A 21,956-nucleotide genomic window follows, 5' to 3' on the forward strand; every position below is an offset into this window, starting at 1 on the left:
CTCTCTCTCTCTCTCTCTCTGTGTGTGTGTGTGTGTGTGTGTGTGTGTGCACTAATTAAAAAGCTAATTATTTATTTTTCTTAATGGGTCCAAAATATTTCTTCCCTACAGTTTAGGCTAATTTATTTGTTTGCTGGGATTAAAGGCATGCACCACCACGCCTGGCTGAAGACAGCTATTTTCAAATCCAAAACAAAGGGGGATGGAGGGGGAGGTAAGCAAGAGACATATGTATGAAATATCACAATGACATCTATTATTTTGTTTACTAATTTAAAAAATTAATATAAAATAGGCTCCGCTCCTCATTCCTAATTCACTGTGAGACTCAAAACCTTACTTACAAGGCCCCACTTGATCAGCAGCCCCCCAACTTCCATCACACTTCTCTCCCTCTCTCCTTTCTGAATAAGAGCTCAGAGCTCCCAACAAGCTAAGGATAGTTTCCTCAGAACCTTGGCTCCTGATGTCCTCTCTGTATAGGATGGTCTTTGCCCAACAGCCATGTGTCACACTCTCACTTCCTTCAAGTCTCTGCTCAAAAGTCTGCCTGCACAAAATAGGCTCCCATCTCTCTGCCTCGCCTATCTTCTCCACAGCACTTACCACTTGTCATCACACACATGTGCACTAGCACACACACACAGAGGCACACATGTGCACACACAGGCATGTGCACACATACACAAGTTGTTCCTCCACATCAGTGGGCTCCGTATCTTCACATTCAACCAACTGTGGATTGAAAATATTCAGAAAAATGTTGGGCTGGTGCCTGTATTAACCCTATACAGAGGCAGAGGATTTCTGTAAACTCAAAGCCAGCCTGCCCACATACTGAGATCCTGTCTGAGAAGAAGAAAAAGAGGAGGGAGAGAAAATTGCAAAAATTAACTCTCATTTGCTTTGTGGCAAGCACAGGAGCACTGAATCCACACAAATGAAGTGATGTGTAAGCAATCCCCTCCCTGCCTGCCTGCCCTGCAAAGCTCCTCTCCCTATGTGAAGTCATCCTGCCCTGTTTGTGTGCACTGGGACAAGACACAGGACATACAGCCATCATTTTCTCCTAAGCAACACAACACTGCCTGCCTGTGCTACACACACAGCGATGACTTACATGCACAGGAAGCTGTGCGAAATCTATGTGCTAAGATGATAGCCTTTTATCCACGAGCTTCAGCATCTGTGGGGTTTGGTATCAACAGATTCTGGGTCCAGTCCAAGGACACTGTGGGATTGTGTATGCAGGATTCTTATTACTTGCTGTAATCTACATCTTCATGCTGAAATATAAGCTTTTTAGAGAAGGAGGCTTTCATTCCACTCCCCGCCATGCCCTCCGCACCCAAAACAGTTGAATTCACTTACTTCTAACCTCCACAAGACACTGCCTACACTCCTTCCTTGAAAACACTATTTATTGGATGGGTTTGGCTTTTTCTCTTCAAAAACTTGTCTATAATTTACTGGGAAGAAAATCAACTGCAGATGCTCTGCTCAGATCCATTTTGAGCACCTTAGATTTTTTTCTAGCTGACAGGTAACTTGTACAGCACCAAGAGGAAAAGGAACACTGGAACCCAGAGGCAAAAGGCCCAAGCCAGCTCACGACACAGCTTGGCATGTTACTCATGTACCTCAGCAGACTCTCTTCTCATCACTGTCTAAAACCAGGGAAACACATCTCCAAGGCGCATCATCTCCAATGTCCCTCCTGTGCTCTAAAATTCTGTGACTCTACAGTCTTATGCATTATGGTTGTCCCTCATAAATTATTCACCTGAGTGTCAGCCTTATTCCTCATCATTTAAAATCCTTAGTGGAAGAATTCTATAATTGGAAACCCTATGAGGAACAGCTGCTATTCCTACAGGGTCTACTGGAGAGATCTGGGAGAAGCTACTTCACAGGAGCACTAACATCCCAAAAGATACCTTTTAAAATACCAATCAACCTGGAATCTTCCTGAAACACAAAAAAGAAACAGTTGCTAGAGGAAACAAAGTAGGTTAGAAAGGTGGTTCTGTGGATGAAGCACTTGCTTCGCAGCATGAGGAGCTGGAGAGATGGCTGGGTAGTTAAGGGGATCCAGTTTAGATCCCCAGCATCCCAATAAATTAATTCTAAGCATTAAAAAAATATTTAAGGCTGACTGTGGTATGCACACCTTGGGAGACAGAGATAAGCAGGTATGTGAGTTCCAGGCCAGCTTGGTTTGCATAGGGTCCAGGGCAGCCAGGGTTATATAGTGAGAACCTGTCTCAAAAAAATGAAAAAATAGCCGGGCGGTGGTAGTGCACGCCTTTAATGCCAGCACTTAGAAGGCAGAGGCAGGCAGATCTCAGTAAGTTCGAGGCCAGCCTGGTCTACAAAGTTGAGTCCAGGACAGCCAAGGCTACACAGGGAAACCCTGTCTAGAAAAACCAAAAATAAATAAATAACAATAAATACATAAATAAAGATCTTGAGGAAACTGCACACTTACTCTGCTTTGCTCTTGCTACATTCCCACAATGGATACAACATAACTGTTGCAATGTGTAACAAGATTAACCTCTGACAACTTAGCAGCACTGTACTGGGTACAAGGCATACATTTAAGAACTATTATTAGTCAGGTGTGTGAATAGCACACTACTTACTTCTCCAGATACTGTAGTCTGTAAGTGGAAAGAAATGAAAACAAAACAGTTCTCCATTCCTGCCAGGCCCAATTCTTTTGGAGAATTAATCAACTTGGTAATAGCCTTTCCTTTAGAATGAAGCATTGCTGGAAATAGCTGTCAAATTTCTCTCAGGACACAGACAGTAACCATTTGAGGAACATCAACTGAATAACTCTCAGTTGTTTAAAATAATTCTACCCCTTCTAATCCGAAAACTCAATTGCATACACATCGAACAGTCTGGGCTGAGGAATTTAGGTTAGTCTCCAAGGAACAAAGAGTACCATCCACTTTCCACCTTTACACAGCAGCGCCCATTAAATACAGAGTCCACCATCCCACTATCAGAGCCCTCGCGTTTTCAGGCGGTTAACTCAGACACACCTTGCCTTTTAGAGAATAGGCCCAAATAAAACATCATTGTATTACGATTCCACGTTAGGGATTCTCTATCAGCTTCCACGTTATCGTGGCTAGACTGTAAAATATGTCAATTAAGAGTTCACAGTCAGAAAAAAAAAAAAAAAAAAAAAAAAAAGAGTTCACAGTCGGAAATCCGGAAGCCACATCAAAGCCAGACACACAAACACCGCGGACTGCATTCGCATCTCAGGCACGTCCCAGAGTCTCACTGAACGCGATCAGATCTAAGCCGTTTCCAGAAACACACAGTAATAGGATTCTAACCCATTTCTATAAATGTCGGTGGTCCTGAGTGCCAGGATGCATGGAAAACCGCAAAACACAAAAGACCCTGCGCGCAGGTCCTCCTGTCTGCGGCATACCCCAGGGACCCCTCCATGCGACAATACGAATTTCACGACACTCCACGCTTCCTGCACACCAAACTGTCATCCCACAAAGTGGAAAGGAAGCAGGGTCAGAATCCACCTGGCCTGGATGAAAACACCACAACGGCCAAACATTCCCACCTCTAGGCAAACGCGAAATCTAGCTAGGGAAAGTTCCTATCCACAATATGCACATTTGGTTTCCTTGGGGTGGATGGGGGTTGGGGGAACACCACAACTGCTGAGACTGGCGATGCACCTGCCACCACTCTGAGCCTGGGCCTCTCAGACACTCTTGGTAGCGCGCGCGCGTGTGTACACACACACACACACACACACACACACACACACACTCACACACACACACACACACAAACACCGTCCGCCCTTGACTCTTCCCAGGCCGTGGTGTAGCATCCCTTTCTCGCTGTCCACACGGCCGGCTTCCCTGACAAAGGCCCGGGTGTCAATCCCAGGCACCGCACAGACAGGTTGCAGGATTGCTTATGGTGGAAAAAGCCTGGCAGCTGTCACTCCGGTCTCCCCAACACACAGGCGCGCACACGCAGGCACACAAAATCAACACAGGGCTGGGGCTGAAAAAGAAGCAGAGCGTGTGCAACCGCTCAAAATACAAAAGGTCTCCGGAGCGCTGGCACCTGGGCGCGCCCGCCAAGGGACTCCCGGTGCGTGGGGGAGGGGAGCGGCCGGGCGGTGGCTGCTGCCCGGGCTTCAGGCCGCAGCCCCCCGAAGATGCTCTCCAGAGTCGCACACACCTGCGGCGGCCTGCGGGGAACCTCACTCACCTCCAGGTCAGTGTCGGTGGCCTCCGGGGCGCCGAGGATCTCGCTGGGCAGCTCGGCCAGGTCGGTGACCCGGATTAGCCCGTCGTGCAGAAAGATGGTTTCCTCCTTCACCGAGAGCCACTGCGCCGAGTCCGCCGCCGCTGCCGCCGCCGCCGCCGCTGCCGCGGCTGCCGACGAACCCATGGCAAAGGGAAGGTGCTGCGGAGACGCCGCCGTCTCAGCAGCCCATGGCCGCCCGCCGCGCCCGCCTCGCCCGCGCGGCTCCGCCCTAGGCGTTCCGCGCCGCCATCCCTGCCACTCGCCAACCCCAGCCCGGGAGACCCCGGCCCCGCCGCCGCCGCCGCTGCCGCCGCCGCCGCCGCCGCCGCCCTGACGAGCAGGATCCGCCTCTGCCGCTCTGCAGCCAACTGTCAGTAAGACGCCATCTTGGGGGCGGGGTTCCCGGCATGCCCCGCGGGGCGGACAATACAGGCCCCGCCCTCCAGGCCGTATGACCCCGCCCACCTCCCCGCCCGGCCTCTATAGCCAGCTTCAATGGCTCAGGAGCATGACATCTTAGGCGCCTCTTCCCTTGCTATCTGAGGCGATCTGCTGCCGCCGAGGGAGAAGACAACCCGGGTCCCTTTCCTTCCTTGCTCAAGTGTGCACCCGCTGCTCAGGCGAGAGCCTCATTCTAGGAGGATCATGAAAGGTCAGCACTGTTATCTTTTTAAATGAGATAGGTTCAGAAGTCTCTCCTGAGACGGGGTAGTTCAGTCCTACAGGACTAGCCTAGCATGTCTGAGGTCGTGGGTTCCATTAACAACACATTGAGTAAACAAACAAAACAGACTTGGTGGTGCACGCTCGTTGTCCCAGCGCTTGGAAGACAGAAGTTGAAGGACCACTGTAAATTGCAGGCTAGCCTGGTCTACATAGCAAATTTCAGGCCAGCTGAGCCTGTATAACATGTTCCAGGCCAGCCGGGCCTACAAAGGCCCTGTATCCAAAAAGAGAGATAAAATAATTAACTAATTAAATACTAATATTACTAGAGGCTGGTATATAATAGGTATTATACACTTGGTCATGAGAACGTGGTAAAACTCACAGCAGGTGGTTAGTATTTACTACAAAAGCAACCGACATCTGATGAAAATAAAGCATCTATTAACAATGATTACCCTCAGGCTAGAGAGATGGTTGACAGGTTTAAGAACACTGCCTGCTCTTCCAGAAGACCAGGGTTCAATTCCCAGCATTCAGAGGGCAGCTCACAACCAGTTATAAATTCGGTCCCAAGGGATCTGACATCCTTTCCTGGCCTCCAGGATCACTGCACACATGTGGTACACAGACACATACATAAAAATAAAGATTTTTAAACAAAAACGGTGCTTTCCTCCTGGCTCCATTAGTAAAATTACAAGTTTTGTTATATTCAACACTGACTTTCACCTTTGAAAAATGTGTACTTCAAGCTGGGTGTAGTGGCGCACGCCTTTAATCTCAGCACTCGGGAGGTAGAAGCAGGCGGATCGTTGTGAGTTCGAGGCGAGCCTGGTCTACAAAGCAAGTCCAGGACAGCCAAGGCTACACAGAGAAACCCTGTCTCGAAAAAAAAAAAAAAAAAGAAAAAGAAAAAGAAAAATGTGTACTTCCCAGGTGTGGTTCTGTACACTTTTAATCCCAGCACTCAAGAAACAGAAGCAAAGGGACCTCTATGAGTTCAAGGCCAGCCGAAGCTACATAGTTCTAGGACAGCCAGGGCTACATAGTGAGATCCTGTCCCAAAAACAATCATCCAGGACTGGAGAGAGGGCTCAGAGGTTAAGAGCACTGGCTGCTCTCCCAAAGGTCCTGAGTTCAATTCCCAGCAACCACATGGTGGCTCACAGCCATCATAATATGATTGGAGGCCCTCTTCTGGCATGCAGTTGTGTACATGCAGGCAAAACATTGTATACATAAAAAATAAATCTAAAAAGAAAAATCCAAAAGAATGTGGCTATTCCCCTACTATTCATTCAACATGTGTATTGGGATTCCTTGTTCTTGGTGTGGGGTTTTACAGGGACAAGTAAGGCAAGAAAGTCTTCTCTTGTGGAACCTACAACCCGATGGGGGAAACAGGCAAAAAAGAAGAAAACAACACAGTGGGCAATTGAGAAATGAAAACAATAATAGACAGGTGTGAAGGAATGGAGCCGGCATGACTCTCAGGAATATGGTGCATGCTTAAGATGCACATGGCCCCTGTTTGCACACTGCTCACTAATAGAGGTATAAAGTATGCCTGTAATCTTGGCACTATGAAGATTCAGACACCAGGATGCAGAGCTCAAGGTCATTTTGGGCAGTTTGGCAAAAATCAAGGTCAACCTGGGCTAAGTGAGACTCTGTCTCAAATCAGCAACAACAATGATAACATAGAGCCAATCTTAGTATGCCTATAATCTCAATATTCAAGAAGCCAAAACAGGGCCAGGTGAGGTGGGCCACGCCTGTAATCCCAGCACCTGGGAGGCAGAGGCAGGTCGATCACTTTGAGTTCGAGGCCAGCCTGACCGACAAAGACAGTTCCAGGAAGCCAAAGCTACCCAGAGAAACCCTGTCTCAAAAAACAAACAAACAGAGCAGGAGAGATGACTCAGAGGTTAAAGAGCACTGGCTGCTCTTCCAGAGGTCCGGAGTTCAACTCCCAGCAACCACATGGTGCCTCACAACCATCTATAGTGAGATCTGGCGCCCTCTTCTGGCATGCAGGTGTATGTGCGGGCAGAACACCGTGTACATAATAAATAAATCTTGAAAAAAACAAAACAAAAATAAACCAAAAAAAAAAAAAAAAAAAAAAAGTCTAAGGCATGTGGTAATGCTGCAAGCCTTTAATCTCACTATGGAGGCACAGGCAGGTGGATTTCTGAGTCTAAAGAGAACGTCCAGGACTACACAGAGAAACCCCGCCTCAAAAAACAAAAAACAAAGCAAATTATCTAGGGCTGGGCAGTGGTGGCACACACCTATGACCTCAGCTTTTAAGAGGCAGAGGCAGGTGGATCTCTGAATTTGAGGCCAGCCTGGTCTACAGAGTGAGTGCTAGGACAGCCAAGATTACACAGAGAAACCCTGTCTGAGAGAACAAAAAACCAAAAGTATCTATTTACTTTTTAAAAATTAATTAACTTATTTATTTATTTATTTCTATTTTTTGGTTTTTCAAGACAGGGTTTCTCTGTGTAGTCTTGGATGTCCTGGACTCACTTTGTAGACCAGGCTGGCCTCGAACTCACAGCGATCCGCCTGCCTCTGCCTCTCAAGTGCTGGGATTAAAGGTGTGAGCCACCACGCCCAGCTTCTATTTAATTTTATGTGTATGAATGTTTTGTCCCCTTGCATATCAGTGCATCCAGTGCAAGCCTGGTGGCATCAGAAGTCAGAAGAGCTCTAAGGCAAGTCAGTTGAGCTACATTCCCAGCCCCGGTGTATGACTTCTTTTAAAAATTGACCCTGCCAGGTGCCGTGGCACATACCTGCAATCCCAGCACTCGGGAGGCAGAGGCAGGTGGATCGCTGTGAGTTCGAGGCGTCTACAAAGCGAGTCCAGGACAGCCAAGGCTACCCAAAGAAACCCTGTCTCGAAAAACAAAAACAAAAACAAAAACAAACAAACAAAATTGTCCCTTCCACAGGGCAGTGGTGACACATGCCTTTAATGCCAACACTTGGGAGGCAGAGACAGGACGATCTCTATGAGTTTGAGCCTAGCCTGGTCCACAGAGCAAGTTCCAGGCCATCTAGAGCTGTACAGAGAAACCCTATCTTGAAAAACCGTTTAAAAGGCCCCGCAGCTCTTCGACCTCCGCTGGCGCTGCCGCCTCGGAAGATTAGCAGGGAGAGGAAGCTGGAGAGAAGCCCACTTCGCCTGCCCCTTGATCCACACAGCACCACCAGGAGAAAAGATGCTCACCCGCGCCAAGCTTACGCACCCTCCCCCTCCCCCCCGCTCTGATCAGAGCTAGATCCATCAATGCTATCTCGACCAGAGCCTAGGACTGGAGAGGGCGCTACAGTATTTAAAGGAGCACAGAATGGTGTGTGCCGGCGGATCTGAAGGGAGTTTCAGACCAGTGTCATCAGCAGAGGCTTTGATACTGCTACCACATTCATTGGTGCAGGTGCTACGACAGTAGGAGTTGCTGGTATTGGAAGAGTCTTTGGCAATCTTACCATTGCTTATGGCAGAAACCCTGTACTGAAGAAGCAGCTCTTCTCATAAGCTAGCCTGGGCTTTGCCTTGTCTGAAGCTATGGGTCTCTTTTGTTTGATGGTTGCTTTCTTGATCTTGTTTGCCAGATAACAGAAATCACTACCCGAAATGTTGGTATCCATAGCAATTACCGATGTAATTCTGTGTACCTTTCTGTGACTCAAAAAACTAGTGCTGGTGTCATGGAAATGTGTGTTATTTCCAAAGTCATTTCATTAAAGGTGAAAGGTAAAAACTTAAAAAAAGAGTGGGGTAGGGTGGGAAGGGGGCTGGAGAGATGGCTCAGCAGTTAAGAGCACTGGCTGCTCTTCCAGAAATCCTGAGTTCAATTCCCAGCAGCCACATGATGGCTCACAACCATCTGTAATAGAATCTGAATCCCTCTTTTAGTGTACATGAAGACAGAACACTCATATACATAAAATAAATGAATATTTTTTTAATCTTAAAAAATAAAAAAAGGAGCTGGGCATGGTGGTGCATGCCTTTAATCCCAGCACTCGGGAGGCAGAGGCAGGCGGATTGCTGTGAGTTCGAGACCAAAGAGAATCCAGGACAGCCAAGGCTACACAGAGAAACCTTGTCTTGGGGGGAAAAAAAGCCCATTAAAAAACAAAACAATTGGGGCTGGAGAGATGGTTTAGTGGTTAAGAGTGCTGCCTGCTCTTCCAAAGGGCCTGAGTTCAAGTCCCAGCAACTACATGGTGGCTCACAACCAACTGTAATGTGATCTGATGCCCTCTTCTGGCCTACAGGTGTACATGCAGGCAGAATTCTGTATAATAATAAATAAATCTTTTTTTAAAAAACTATTTATTTGCCGGGTGGTGGTGGCGCACGCCTTTAATCCCAGCACTTGGGAGGCAGAGGCAGGTGGATCATTGTGAGTTTGAGGCCAGCCTGGTCTACAAAGTGAGTCCAGGACAGCCAAGGCTACACAGAGAAACCTTGTCTCAAACAAAACAAAACAAAACAAAAACCTGTTTATTTATTTTTGTTTTTTCTTTCTTTCTTTTCTTTATTTATTATTATGTTGCTGGGAACTGAACTCAGGACCTCTGGAAGAGCAGTCAGTGCTTTTAACCTCTGAGCCATCTCTCTGGCCCTTATTTTATTTTTGTTTTGTTTGTTTGTTTTGTTTTGTTTTGAGACAACCTTTCCTTGTGTAGCCTTGGCTGTCCTGGACTCACTTTATAGTCCAGGCAGGCCTTGAACTCCCAGAGATCACCTGCCTCTGCCTCCCCAGTGCTGGGATTAAAGGCGAGTGCCATCACCCCCTGGGTGGCATTCTCTTTTTATTTTTTATTTTTTAGATTTATTTATTTGTATGAGTCTTCCCTTATATGTATGTATGTGCACCACATGTGTGCCTAGTGATGTCAGAGTTCAGATGAGGCATGGGATTCCCTAAAACTGAAGTTACAGATAGTTGCAAGCCACCCACTAGGTGCTGGGAACTGAACCCCAGTCCTCTGTGAGAAAAAGAGTGCACTTAACTGCTAAACCATCTCTCCAGCCCTTCCTCTCTTTCTTGACAAGGCCTTGAACTTGCTCTGTAGAAAAAAAAATGACCTTAAACTTCTTGATTTTTTTTTTTTTAACCTCCACCTCCAGAGGTCTGGGATTACAGATGTGCACCACTCATCCAGCTGGGATCCCCTTCTGTACCTTTGCTTTGGAGAACAAGCAAGAGGAGAGAGGGACCATGTTGGCCAGGTAGCTCTCAGAGGAAGATGGTGCAGGCAAGAAGACCTATAAGTCACCCACCTGTGAGGAGAGGGCATGGGCTTGTTGATGGAGATCTCCTAGTGTCCCAGATGCTGGTGCAATGTTGGCCTTGGCTGGCCTTGGCTCAGGCTGGGGCCCCTCAGGGATTTTACAATGTCTCCCCTTTCTGTTGACATTTCTGTTCCAGAGGATGGTCTGAACTGAGCCTGTAATCCTTATTGGGTGCTCAAATATGCAAGTGTGGCACTGAGATAAGCCATTGCTACGACGCTGACGTACAGCTTAAAGATAGTTCTAGAAGGAGCTGCCAAACAAATTTATAAGGGAATTGACAAAGACGAGGAAAAGCATATATACACATCTGTCAAACACACAGGAACACACACAGCCGAGATTATTTCCATTTCGCTAATCACAGTCTCAAAGAGGAAGCACACAAGCCTCTGCCAGCAATCTCCTTTCTTACGCATCCAGTAGGCCAGGTTCATTTTGGGGTCTCATTATTTTTTGCTCTTGGGTGGGTGTGGGAGCAGAAAGGCAAGGAAATCCGATTAAAGAAATTCTAGAAAATCTTCGTGGAGCCCCACTGAATTAGCAGAACTAAGGGACAGCCTTGGTGAAAACCTCCGACCTGAAGCCGACTTGAATGCAGTTACCATTGACGTCTGGAGGATGCTGTGTGATCCAGCGCCCCCTCGTGGGCGTCCGAGGCATTGTTGCCTTAAATTACATAGTTCACCTTGGAAATTTGTAAAAACATTCATGGCCGCTGCAAAAAAAAACAAAAACAAAAACAACAAAAAAAAAACATTAGGTAGCTCATGTTTTTTGAGACTGGATCTCCTGGAGATCAGACTGTTCTATACTCAATATATAAACAAAGGCTGGCCTTGGCCGGGCATGGTGGCACACTCCTTTAATCCTGGCACTGACTAGAGCGCTGTGAGTTGGAGGCCTCCCTGGTCCACAAAGCGAGTCTAGGACAGCCAAAGCTACATAGAGAATCCGCGTCTTGAAAAACTCTAAACAAAACAAAACACCAACAACAACAAAACCTGGCCTTGAAGTTCTTGCCTCAACTCTCTCAGTGATATGTACATGACACTTGGTTGGTTGTTTTTTACTCTATTTATTTATTTATTTATTTATTTATTTAGAGATAGTTTCTCTGTTTAGCCCTGGCTGTCCTGGAACTCGTTCTGTAGAACAGGCTTGTCTCACACTCACAGAGATCTGCCTGCCTCTGCCTCCCTAGTGCTGAGAATAAAGGCATGTGCCACCTCTAACTGGCACACATTTAGGGAGGGGGAGGTGATTACAGGCGTGGCTCTTTTTTACTTTTTTTTTTTTTTTTTCTTTCTTTTTGGTTTTTCGAGACAGGGTTTCTCTGTGTAGCCTTGGCTGTCCTGGACTCACTTTGTAGACCAGGCTGGCCTCGAACTCACAGAGATCCGCCTGCCTCTGCCTCCCAAGTGCTGGGATTAAAGGCGTGCGCCACCACGCCCGGCCCTTTTTTACTTTTTAAATGATTTGTTTTTATTTTTTCTGTACGAGTATTTGGCTTGCATGTGTGTCTGTGCACCACCGTGCATGCAATGCCCATGGAAGCCAGAAGAGGGTGTCAGATCCCCTAGAACTGGAGTTACAGGCAGCTGTGCGCTGCATGTGGGTGCTAGGAATTGAACCAGCCAGTTCTCTTAACCACTGAGCCATCTCTCCAGCAACTAGGCTGCTTTTCAGTATTCTTATCTTGAAGGGCTGAAAGTCACATGATGTTCTTGTTTTTTTCCTTTCTCTTCATGACTTTAGGATACTTGCAGGCTGCTTTCTGGAAGTTACTTATTTTCACATCTCTCTCTCTCTCTCTCTTTTTTTTTTTTAATTTTTATTTGTTTTATCTTATGTGTGTGCATGTTTTGCCTGTGTGTATGTATGTACATCATATGAGTGCCTGGTGCCCTGAGAGGTTGAAGAGGGTGCTGGCTCTCCTTAGACTGGTTACAGATGCTTGTGAGCCACCATGTGGGTATTGGGACTCAACTTGAACTCTCTGCAAGAGCAACAAGGGCTCTAAACTGTGGAGTCCTCTCTCTGGGCCCTGGTTGCTGTTGTTGTTTAAATAATTATAAAATGTGTACAAAAAAAAAAAAAAAAAACCCCAAATGCTTTTTCACCTTAGAAAAAAAACAAAACACTTAGCAGTGGCCCACGCCTGTAATCCCAACACTCGGGAGGCAGAGGCAGGCAGATCCCTGTGAGTTCAGAGGCCAGCCTGTTCTACAAAGCAAGTCCAGAAAAGCCAAGGCTACACAGAGAAACCTTGTTTCAAAGGGGGGGGGGGGAGAAAGAAAGAAAGAAAGAAAGAAAGAAAGAAAGAAAGAAAGAAAGAAAGAAAGGGACAGGGGAGTGCGGGGAGTGGTGGCTGGAGAGATGGCTCAAAGGTTAAGATCACTGGTTACTCTTCCAGAGGTCCTGAGTTCAATTCCCAGCAAGCACATGGTGACTCACAATCATCTATAATAAGATCTGTGCCCTTTTCTGGTGTGTAAGCATACATGCAGACAGAACACTATGCACATGATAAATAAATAAATCTTAAAAAAAAAAAAAAAAAAGACTGGGGCTGAAGATATTGTAGTGATCATTCTGGAATTTTGGGTTCTCCCTTGTTTGTTGTCTGAGACAGAGTTTCTCCGTGTAGCCCTGGCTGTTCTGGACTCACTTTGTAGACCAGGCTGGTCTTGAACTCACAAAGATCTGCCTGCCTCTGCCTCCCAAATGCTGGGATTAAATATGAATGTTCCCTGAGCCGGGCTTGGTTTCTTTCTTTCTTTTTGTTTCTGTTTTGTTTTTTTAAGATTTATTTATTTATTTATTATGTATACAAAGTTCTGCCTGCATGTATACCTGCAGGCCAGAGGAGGGTATCAGATCACATTATAGATGGTTGCTGGGAATTGAACTCAGGACCTCTGAAAGAACAATCAGTGCTCTCAACCGCTGAGCCATCTCTCCAGCCCCCCTTTTTTTTTTTGGTTTTGTTTTTTGAGACAGGGTCTCTCTGTGTAGACTTGGCTGTCCTGGACTGGCTTTGTAGACCAGGTTGGGATTAAAGGCATGCGCCTCCGGGCTTGGTTTCTTAAGAAAACAAATATTTTAAGAATGTGTTTTCGTTTTAACCCCAGGTGTAGGGATATGTGGGTGCTTCAGACTGTTTGCAGCAGCTGACTGTGATTTGCCTCATGCTCTTACAGAGGCATGGTTTTGCCAGCTGCACTTGGAATTCTGGGAACTTTTCAGAAGGTATATAAATGCTAGAGGCCCAATAGGTGGGGCTGGCCTTCCTGGTCTACAGGGTGAGTTCCAGGACATTCAGGGCTATACATTGAGACTGTGTCTCAACCAATCAATGACTGAAATAATAAAGAATGTTTAATTGGATATGATACTTCACTAAAAACAAACTGACAGATTTTCTAATTTTGTCTGAAAAATTGTGCCTGTGCAGTTAACAATTCTCTATTTCATGCCTACTGTCCTCTGGCTAGCCTCAGGTGACCATATTCCGCTTTTCTTGACTTTACTTTTTAGATTCCACATCTGAGTGGGATCAGGCAGTATTTGTCAGCCTATGTTTTTTTTTTTTTTTTAATTTTTTTTATTTTATGTGCATTGGTTTGGGAGTATCAGATCACCTAGAACTATAGTTACAGACAGTTGTGAGCTGCCATGTGGTTGCTGGGAATTGAACCCAGGTCCTCTGGAAGAACAGACATTATTCTTAACCACTGAGCCATCTCTCCAGCCACCCAGACTATGCTTTTTTTTTTTCAAAATATTTATTTACTTATTATGTATACAGATCTCGTTATAGATGGTTGTGAGCCAATATGTGGATGCTGGGAATTGAACTCATGATGTTTGGAAGAGCAGTCAGTACCCTTAACCTCTGAGCCATCTCTCCAGCCCCAGACTATGCTTTTAATTACTCCACTTGACATTGCATTTTCCTGACTCAACTTTGTACTGGAAAATGACTCAATTCCCCTTCAGGATGGACTAAGTTCTCCATTGTGTAGATTTGCCACATCCTCTTCATCTAGTGACAGACACATGTGCAGACCACACCTTGGCCATAGTCCTGAATGCTACCACCTAGGCCAGGTGTGGTGGCACAAACCTGTAACGCCTGTAATCCCAGCACTAGGGAGACAAGAGGCAGGCGGATTGATGTAAGATCCAGGTCAGCTTGGTCTCCAGGTCTCCAGAGTTCCAGGACAGCTTTACACAGAGAAACTGTCTTAGACAAAAAAAAAAAAAAGCTGGGGTGGTGGGGCACTGCCTTTAATCCCGGCACTCGGGAGGCAGAGGCAGGCAGATCTCTGAGTTCGAGGCCAGCCTGGTCTACAAAGCAGGTCCAGGACCACCAAGGCTGCACAGAGACCCTGTCTCGAACCGAAAGGGGGGGGGGGGGGAGACCAAACAAAAACAAAAATAATGCCACCACCTATCCTTAGTAGCTAATAATAAAATAATAATAATGCCACCATCTATCCGGTTCTCTGGTATCTCCACTAACCCAGCCTCCACACAAGAGTGACCTTTCAGAAGTTCAGCATTGTTAGCCCTGTATCTATTTGCAGTGCACCTGCCTGGTTGCCTAAAGGCCCTCAGCTGTTTTGTTCTACCTCAGCTGTAGTGTCAAATTCCCACAATCTCGGTTAACTTCAGCTGTGGCTTAGCCAAGCTCTGGCTGAATCTCTGCTAGACTAGAAACAAGAATCTGGAGAAGTCATTTGAGAATGGCCCCTTAGGCACATTTACTTGAGTACTTAAGTTTCTGCTTGGGAAGGATTTGAGGTGTGGCTTTGGTTGGAGGTGTCACTGGGGGCTGGCTTTCAAATTTTCAGTAGCCCACACCTGGGATGTCTCTGCCTCACAGTTGTGGTCTGTGCTTCAGACCCATGTTCCCCACCTTCTGAAACCAGAAGCCCCAATTAGCTTTCTTCTCTAAATTGCCTTGGTTATAGTATCTCTTCAAAGCAATAGAAAAGTAACATAAGACAATCCTCAATTGTCCGCTTCTGTTTATTAAAACCACTTTTCACAGGGCATCTGATCATCCCTTCTTACCTTGCCCCTCCAGGTCCCATGATGGATGCCATGCCTGCAGGAAGCCAAAGACAACTGGCAGGCTGCCAGCTTCCCAGCCCACCCACTGTTCTTGATGTCAGCCCTGGCTCCTGCTGTTTTGGGCAGACATAGCTGTGTAACATGTAGGAAGTAGAGCTCTGAGAGTACCTTTACCGGGGTGGGGGGCGGGGAAAGCAGGGCTGCTATGGCTCTGCATTCCCACCCCTCCCCCCAATTAGGTAGAACAGAGCATCAGGCACCTTCCTCTCACTTTCCACTTTATTCCCTTGTGAATTTTGTTGGTTGGTTTCTATTTTTGAGACAGGGTTTCTCTGTGAAGCCCTGGCTGTCCTAAACCCACTTTGTAGACCAGGCAGGCTGTCCTGGAACTCACAGCAATCCACTTACCTCTGCCTCCTGAGTGCTGGGATTAAAGGTGTGTGCTACCACGCCTGGCTCATCTCAGAATAAAGAGAATCATCAGGGCGTGGTGGAGCACACCTTTAATCCCAGCACTCGGGAGGTAGAGGCAGGCGGATCACTGTGAGTTCAAGGCCAGCCTGGTCTACAAAGCGAGTCCAGGACAACCAAGGCTACAGAGAAAGAAACCCTGTCTCAAAAAAACGCCCAAAAAACATGTCAGGGTACCAAAAATAAATAAATTAATTAAAAAAAAAAATCAAAGCAGCCAGGTGCATATGCCTTTAATCCCAGCACTCCATAGGCACAGCCAGGTGGATCTCTGCGAGTTTGAGGCCAACCAGGTCTACAAGAGTCCAGGAAAGCCAGGGCTGCCACACAGAGAAACCCTGTCTCAAACAAACAAAAGCACCAAAGCAAGACACTAATAAATGCAAAGCCAAGAATATTGGTCTAAAATGTGAGATAACAGGCCGCTCCCATGTAAAACTAAACCCATAGAAAAGCCGGCCTGTAATCAAACACCAGCTGAGGAATGGGGTAGAAAAGGCAGGCTTGCAGAGCCCCCTGGATAGCCAGCCTCGTTGATGAGCTTCAGACCAAACAGGAGATCCTCTTACCTGCCAGGACCACAGGAAGACCCAGGAACACTCCCAAAACACTCACCCAAGACACACACCACACAAAAAGGACATGAAGAAAGGTACGAAGCTGTTTAATTAGGTTGTTAGCAACTTAGAACACCAGTTTGTGAGGATACATCCCATTTGTCAGGGAGAACTGAGACCGCAGGTAGCCCTGCAGCTGAGGAATGGCTTTGATCTTTGGCAAAATCTGTGAGTCCACAGTTTTCTGATCAGCCTTGCGCTGCTCGGTAATCTCGTATTTCTAAAGAGAAAAAGGAAACATTAAAAAAAAAGCAAGACTCCCTGTAAAGCCCTATTTCTCAGGGACTGATAAAAACACCTCACAGCCTTCCCCCTCAGGGTTGGTGAGCAGCAAGTCAAAAAGGACCAGCTCCAGTCAGACACAACACAACTGCTTTAGCAGTGTGGAGCCTGCTCCACCCACTCCCACTGAGATGCAGAGCATGGCGCCACGGCAGCACGCAGGAAGACCTCACCTCCTTCTCCGTGTCAAAGATCTCGCCCTCCTGGTGCCTGGGCTTGCGCAGCTGCTTCTTCTTGAAGTAAGCGTCTGTCAGGTGTTTAGGAATTTTAACGGTGCTGATATCAACTTTTGTAGATGTGGCAATGACAAACTTCTGGTGTGTTCTGCGTAGAGGAACTCTGTTAATGGCAAGAGGTCCTGTGGGAAAAATAAGTTTGAAAAATAAGGAATTGGCATTCAACAGCTAAGATTTGGTCTGGGAATGGCAGCACGTGCCTTTAATTCTAGCAGCAGCAGCAGCAGCAGCAAGAGAGGAATGCAGATGTGAGTCTGAGGTTAGACTGGTCTCCAGTGAGATCTTCTCATAGAAATGGGGCCAGGGAGCTAAAGAGAGGGTTCAGTGGTTACATGTGATGGCCGCTATTACAGAAGACTCATTAGATTTCCAATACCCACAGAGGGCTCACAACTGTGAGCTGACAAAGATGCTACTTGCTCAAAGATCTGTCTATCCAGGGCCTTTCAAGGGACCCAAGTGAGACGGAGGATCATCTTTACACATGCTGATTGCTTGTTTGGAATCCCTGTCCTTGAGATGTGCTGGGATTAAAGGCGCGCTCCACCTTGACCAGCCATCATTCACTTTTCATCTGCTTACAAGCTGCACCTTCATGCCAGCACAGCTGCAAACACATCATGGGCCAGGGAAATGCCTAAGCAGCAAGCAGGATCCCAAATGTCACATCACTGCTGCTCTGCTTGGAAAACTGTGTAGAGCGCACAAATTCCCTTTGTCCATGTCCTATGTAGGTCCCAGGGGTCAAACTCAGGCTTTCAAAGACATTTATTTACCAGCTATGCCAATACAAGAACATATTCTTGCTCTAATTAAACCCGACTGGTATAGAAAATGAATACTGCTAGCAAGACAGCAAGTTGTCCTCTGACCTCTACATGGGCTTTATGGTATGTGTACCCTCCGCCACAAGCATTTATGTCTAAATTTCTAGGTAGGGAAATGCTGTAAGTTTGAGGATACTTGGGGCTACATAGCAACACTCGTCTCAAATCACAATGCAAGGGATAGGCACATGCAATCCCAGCATTCAAACAGCAGAAGTTTCAAGGGTAGTCTGGGCTCCTGTCAAAACAAAGAACAAGGATTTTCTTACCAGTCACAAGCAGCAAGCCACTTCCCAGTTGCTTCAGGAAAACCACTCTCTAGAAGCCAAACAAAATGACAGTAATCGAATCCAACTTCTGAATTAACGAAAGCATAAACACAGATGCATTAAGAAAAGACCTGCTGGGCATGGTGGCACATGCCTTTAATCCCAGCACCCAGGAGGAAGAGGCAGGCGGATCACTGTGAGTTGGAGGCCAGCCTGGTCTACAAAGCGAGCCCAGGACAGCCAAGGCTACACAGAGAGACCCTGTCTTGAAAAACCAAAGAAAGAAAGAAAGGCCTAACCAAGGGGAGGTGTGGGAGCGCTCACACTGGGCTACATGCAATCCCAGCAAAAGAAAAAATAGATACTGCATGGCAGTATATGCCTTTAGTCCTGGCACTCAGGAGGCAGATCTCTTGGTTTACAGAAAAACCCTGTCTCAAACAAAAAAGGCCTGCCCCAATTATCAGAAGGCACTTCTAATTTCTATCCATACACAGCCTAGCTAATCTAAGGAAATAAATCACACATGCAACTCACAACAGCACCAAACAACTTATACTAAAGGGTTAAGGGCTAAACTTGTTACAGAAAACAAGAGAATAGTTCCATTAGGTGAAAAGCAGGATGCACTAGGCTGTGTGGGGGAGGAAAACAAATGAAAAGCAAGCAGACTATGACCTGGTGCCCGTGGGACAGGACACTGCTCACCTTGCCCCTGTGGCGTCCAGTGAGGATGATCAGGACGGTCCCAGGAGTGATGCTGGCACGCAGCTTTCTCACGTGCTGACTGAAGGGCTTTTTGCCGTGGCTCAGCAGCTTCCGAGGCACGTCTTCAGTAGGATAATACCTAGGCTGGAGAGAGTGCGCGCATCGCAGATCAGCAGGGCTGAATTCAGAGCCACAGCCCTCCAAACCCCAAAAATGTTAAGCCTCAGAAACATGGAAAGGAAGCGCTCCTAGACCTGCGATAGCCACTCTAACCCAATGTTTTCTGAGACAGGGTTTCTCTGTAGCCCTGGAACTCACTCTGTAGACTAGGCTGGCCTTGAACACTGGGAATAAACAAGTGTGGAACCACAGGAATGGAACTCAAGCCCTTCAAGAACAGCTCATGCCCTTAACTACTGAGCCATTCTCGTTCTTTTGGGGCGAGAACTCTAGTGCACTTCTTCAGAATTACATCTCAGACAGATATGGAGAAGGCAGGGTAACAGGGAGCTTCATGTTAGCCCAGGCTACCTGAGACACTTCTCAAGCACAGTAACCAGAGAGACTTGGTGTGTTTTCTCACTAAGTATGTTGAAAGCCAGGTGTGGTGGCACACATCTATAACCCTAAAGTTACACACCTAAGGCGGCAGAGGCAGGCAGACCTGCCAGTTCGAGGCCAGCCTGGTCTACAAAGTCTAGGACAGGCAAGACTACGTAGTGAAAAAGGTAAGCATGTCAAAACCTCTTCTACCTCAGCAGCAAAAACACAACTCACGACATTTGTACCACAGCTTTCTTAAACAACTCACACTAGACCCAGGGGTGGTGGCCCACGCCTTTAATCCCAGCGCTCAGGAGGCAGAGGCAGGTGGGTTGCTGTGAGTTCGAGGCCAGCTTGGTCTACAGGGTCTAGGACAGCCAGGGCTACACAGAGAAACCCTGTCTCGAAAAAATAAAACAAAAAATCCCCACGCGCTCCACTTGCAAGGGAAAAAAGCCAGAACCTCAGGGTGTTAGTCCCACACTGAGCCACGCTCCAAGCCTGACAACTCACTTCCAACTACACTAGATTGGCACAGCCTCTTTCAGACAGCCCTCGACCCTGAGAAAAGCCACAGAACCCAGCAGAAGTTAAGAGGCACCCTCCACACCCAGAATCCCTTCTCTCCTAGTAAACTGGCCCAAACCTACATATTAGGCACCACAGACCCACACCTCCACAGCAATCAAATATAACTCTAAATTAAATTCCCAATTTACCATTTTTCGGAGCTTCACCACTCGGGTACCGCCGTTCTTGTCACCACAGACTACTTTTGTGACAGTGGCACGGAGCTTCTCCCTTTTCTTCTTCCTCTCAACCTACAAGGACAAATCAGTCAAGGAGCCTGGCAGACAGCCTTAACCACTGGACCTGAGGCACGGGGGTGCGGTTTCCCCTCCTCTCCTACCTTGGTCTTAGCAGCCGTGTACTGCTTTTTGTACAAGGCCTTTCTGGCATACATGGCAGACCGGGAGTACCTGCCAATTCCTCTAACCAGGACAGGGTTCCGGCTGCAGTGGCGCTTCCCCTTCTTGGACTTCACCTTAGGGTCGCCCTTTTTGGCTGCACTGGCGGCCGGGGGCGCAGCATCGCCACCAGCCTTCTTGGCCGCAGGCTTCTTCTTTGTGTCAGGCTTCTCGGCCTTTTCACCTGCCATCTAGTGATGTAAAAAAACAAACCAAAATACAAAAGGCATTTCATCAACCATCTGTAACCAGCCAGTATCAAGACTGCTGTCGCCTGAACGCCACACATGCCAACTGTCCAGCTTTTATGCTGTGAACTTTGCGGCTCATTATTTTACTCTTCCCGTTCTGGGAATAAGAAGACTTAAGACAACCGTTGGGTAAAAGTCCAGAGCTTGGAGGCCCCGCTTTACGGCTTTCCATCCCCCCGACTGCTTACTGTGCGACCCGCTTCAGTGCCAGCAGCCCACAGGCAGGGGCCAGGCAATGGTTCGGGGCCGCGGGTTGCTCTAGCACGGGACACTATGAGAGGCCCAGGGCGACGGGCCCGCCATAAATCCAAACCCATGCACCTACGCCGAGCTTCTCAGATCGCTCTCGCTCTCAGGGGTCTCCCTCGGGTCCCGAAGCCGCCTCGTGCCCAACAAGGCCACCGCGGCGCTCTCAGGACGACTTCCGGGGGAGCCGGGGAAGCGGTTCCACGCTCCAGCCGGAATGTCCCCAACGTGGCCGAGACGGGCTCAGCGGAGAGTTCTGGAACCCCCGACCCCCGGGGTGGCACGCCGCCGCACAGGCAGACCCTCCTCTAAGCCTCCACCGGATACGGCGGCCGGCAGGGCACAGCGACTGTCTCGGGAGCTACGCTCGCTCGCTCGCCGGGCTCCCCCTACTCCGCCAACCCGTGACAGAAACGAGGCTCCCGAGAGGGCTGGCGAGTGACCTCGACTACTGCTGGCCCCCAGCGGCGAGACCTCGGACGTCCCCCGCTTCCGGATGGTCGAGGATTGGGGTCCCGAGAGCGCCTCCCGTACGAAGGCCCGCCATTCTTACCTTGCAAGATGGGAAAGAGGACTAAGGTCCCGGCTTCCGGTCTATAAGCAATGACGGGAGGTGTCCGGAATCACTTCCTTCCTGTGTGGGGCATCAAGGGAAACGTAGTTTTTCTTACACCATTATTAAATGAGACTTACCCTGACTTTTTTTTCCCCTTAAACGCAGATGAGGGGGCTCAGAGAGAAAAGGCGCTTTCTCCTAAAATGATAAGAGTTTGGTCCTCGAGACCCACGTGGTGGAAGGAGAGAACGGAGTTTTACAGAGTTGTTCTCTGAACTGCATGGGCGCGCACATACAAAATTAGAATTAAAAAATAAAAGTTAAGGGCTGAAGAGATGGCTCAGTGGTTGAGAGCACCGCCTGCCCTTCCAAAGGACCAGGGTTAAATGCCCAGCAACCACATGGCAGCTCACAACTGTCTGTAACTCCAAGATCTGACACCCTAACACCAACGCACATACAAGATTAAAAAATTAAATAAATTATTTTAAAAATAAAAAAATAAAAGTTAGGGCCGGATTCGGTGGCGCATGCCTTTAATCCCAGCACTTGGGAGGCCAGAGGCAGGTGGATCTCTGTTAGTTCGAGGCCAGCCTGGTCTACAAC

General features: G+C 47.6%; 2 protein-coding genes and 1 non-coding gene across 4 annotated transcripts in view; all 3 read right to left on the minus strand.

Moving 5' to 3' along the window:
- Hectd4 (HECT domain E3 ubiquitin protein ligase 4) overlaps window positions 1-4,464 on the minus strand; it is a 162,072-nt gene extending 157,608 nt beyond the window's left edge. For both annotated transcript variants that reach the window (XM_051161587.1, XM_051161586.1), the window contains exon 1: window positions 4,267-4,464. In XM_051161587.1, the coding sequence (XP_051017544.1) occupies window positions 4,267-4,449 (183 nt within the window). In that variant the 5' untranslated portion in view covers window positions 4,450-4,464. The remainder of the gene's footprint in view (window positions 1-4,266) is intronic.
- Window positions 4,465-16,495: 12,031 nt separating this feature from the next.
- Window positions 16,496-20,488, minus strand: Rpl6 (ribosomal protein L6). Its single transcript, XM_051161592.1, has 6 exons — window positions 20,240-20,488; window positions 20,049-20,150; window positions 18,787-18,930; window positions 18,079-18,127; window positions 16,920-17,104; window positions 16,496-16,684 (listed from the first exon to the last, which is right to left on the minus strand). The coding sequence occupies exons 1-6, from the start codon at window positions 20,486-20,488 to the stop codon at window positions 16,532-16,534; spliced, it is 882 nt and encodes a 293-aa protein (XP_051017549.1). The 3' UTR covers window positions 16,496-16,531.
- Window positions 20,489-20,733: 245 nt separating this feature from the next.
- Window positions 20,734-20,867, minus strand: LOC127204098 (small nucleolar RNA SNORA42/SNORA80 family). The gene has a single exon (XR_007832448.1). It is a non-coding gene; the product is annotated as a small nucleolar RNA SNORA42/SNORA80 family (small nucleolar RNA).
- Between the last annotated feature and the right edge of the window lie 1,089 nt (window positions 20,868-21,956).

Source organism: Acomys russatus, chromosome 19, assembly GCF_903995435.1.
Source record: "Acomys russatus chromosome 19, mAcoRus1.1, whole genome shotgun sequence".
Lineage (NCBI taxonomy): Eukaryota > Metazoa > Chordata > Mammalia > Rodentia > Muridae > Acomys > Acomys russatus.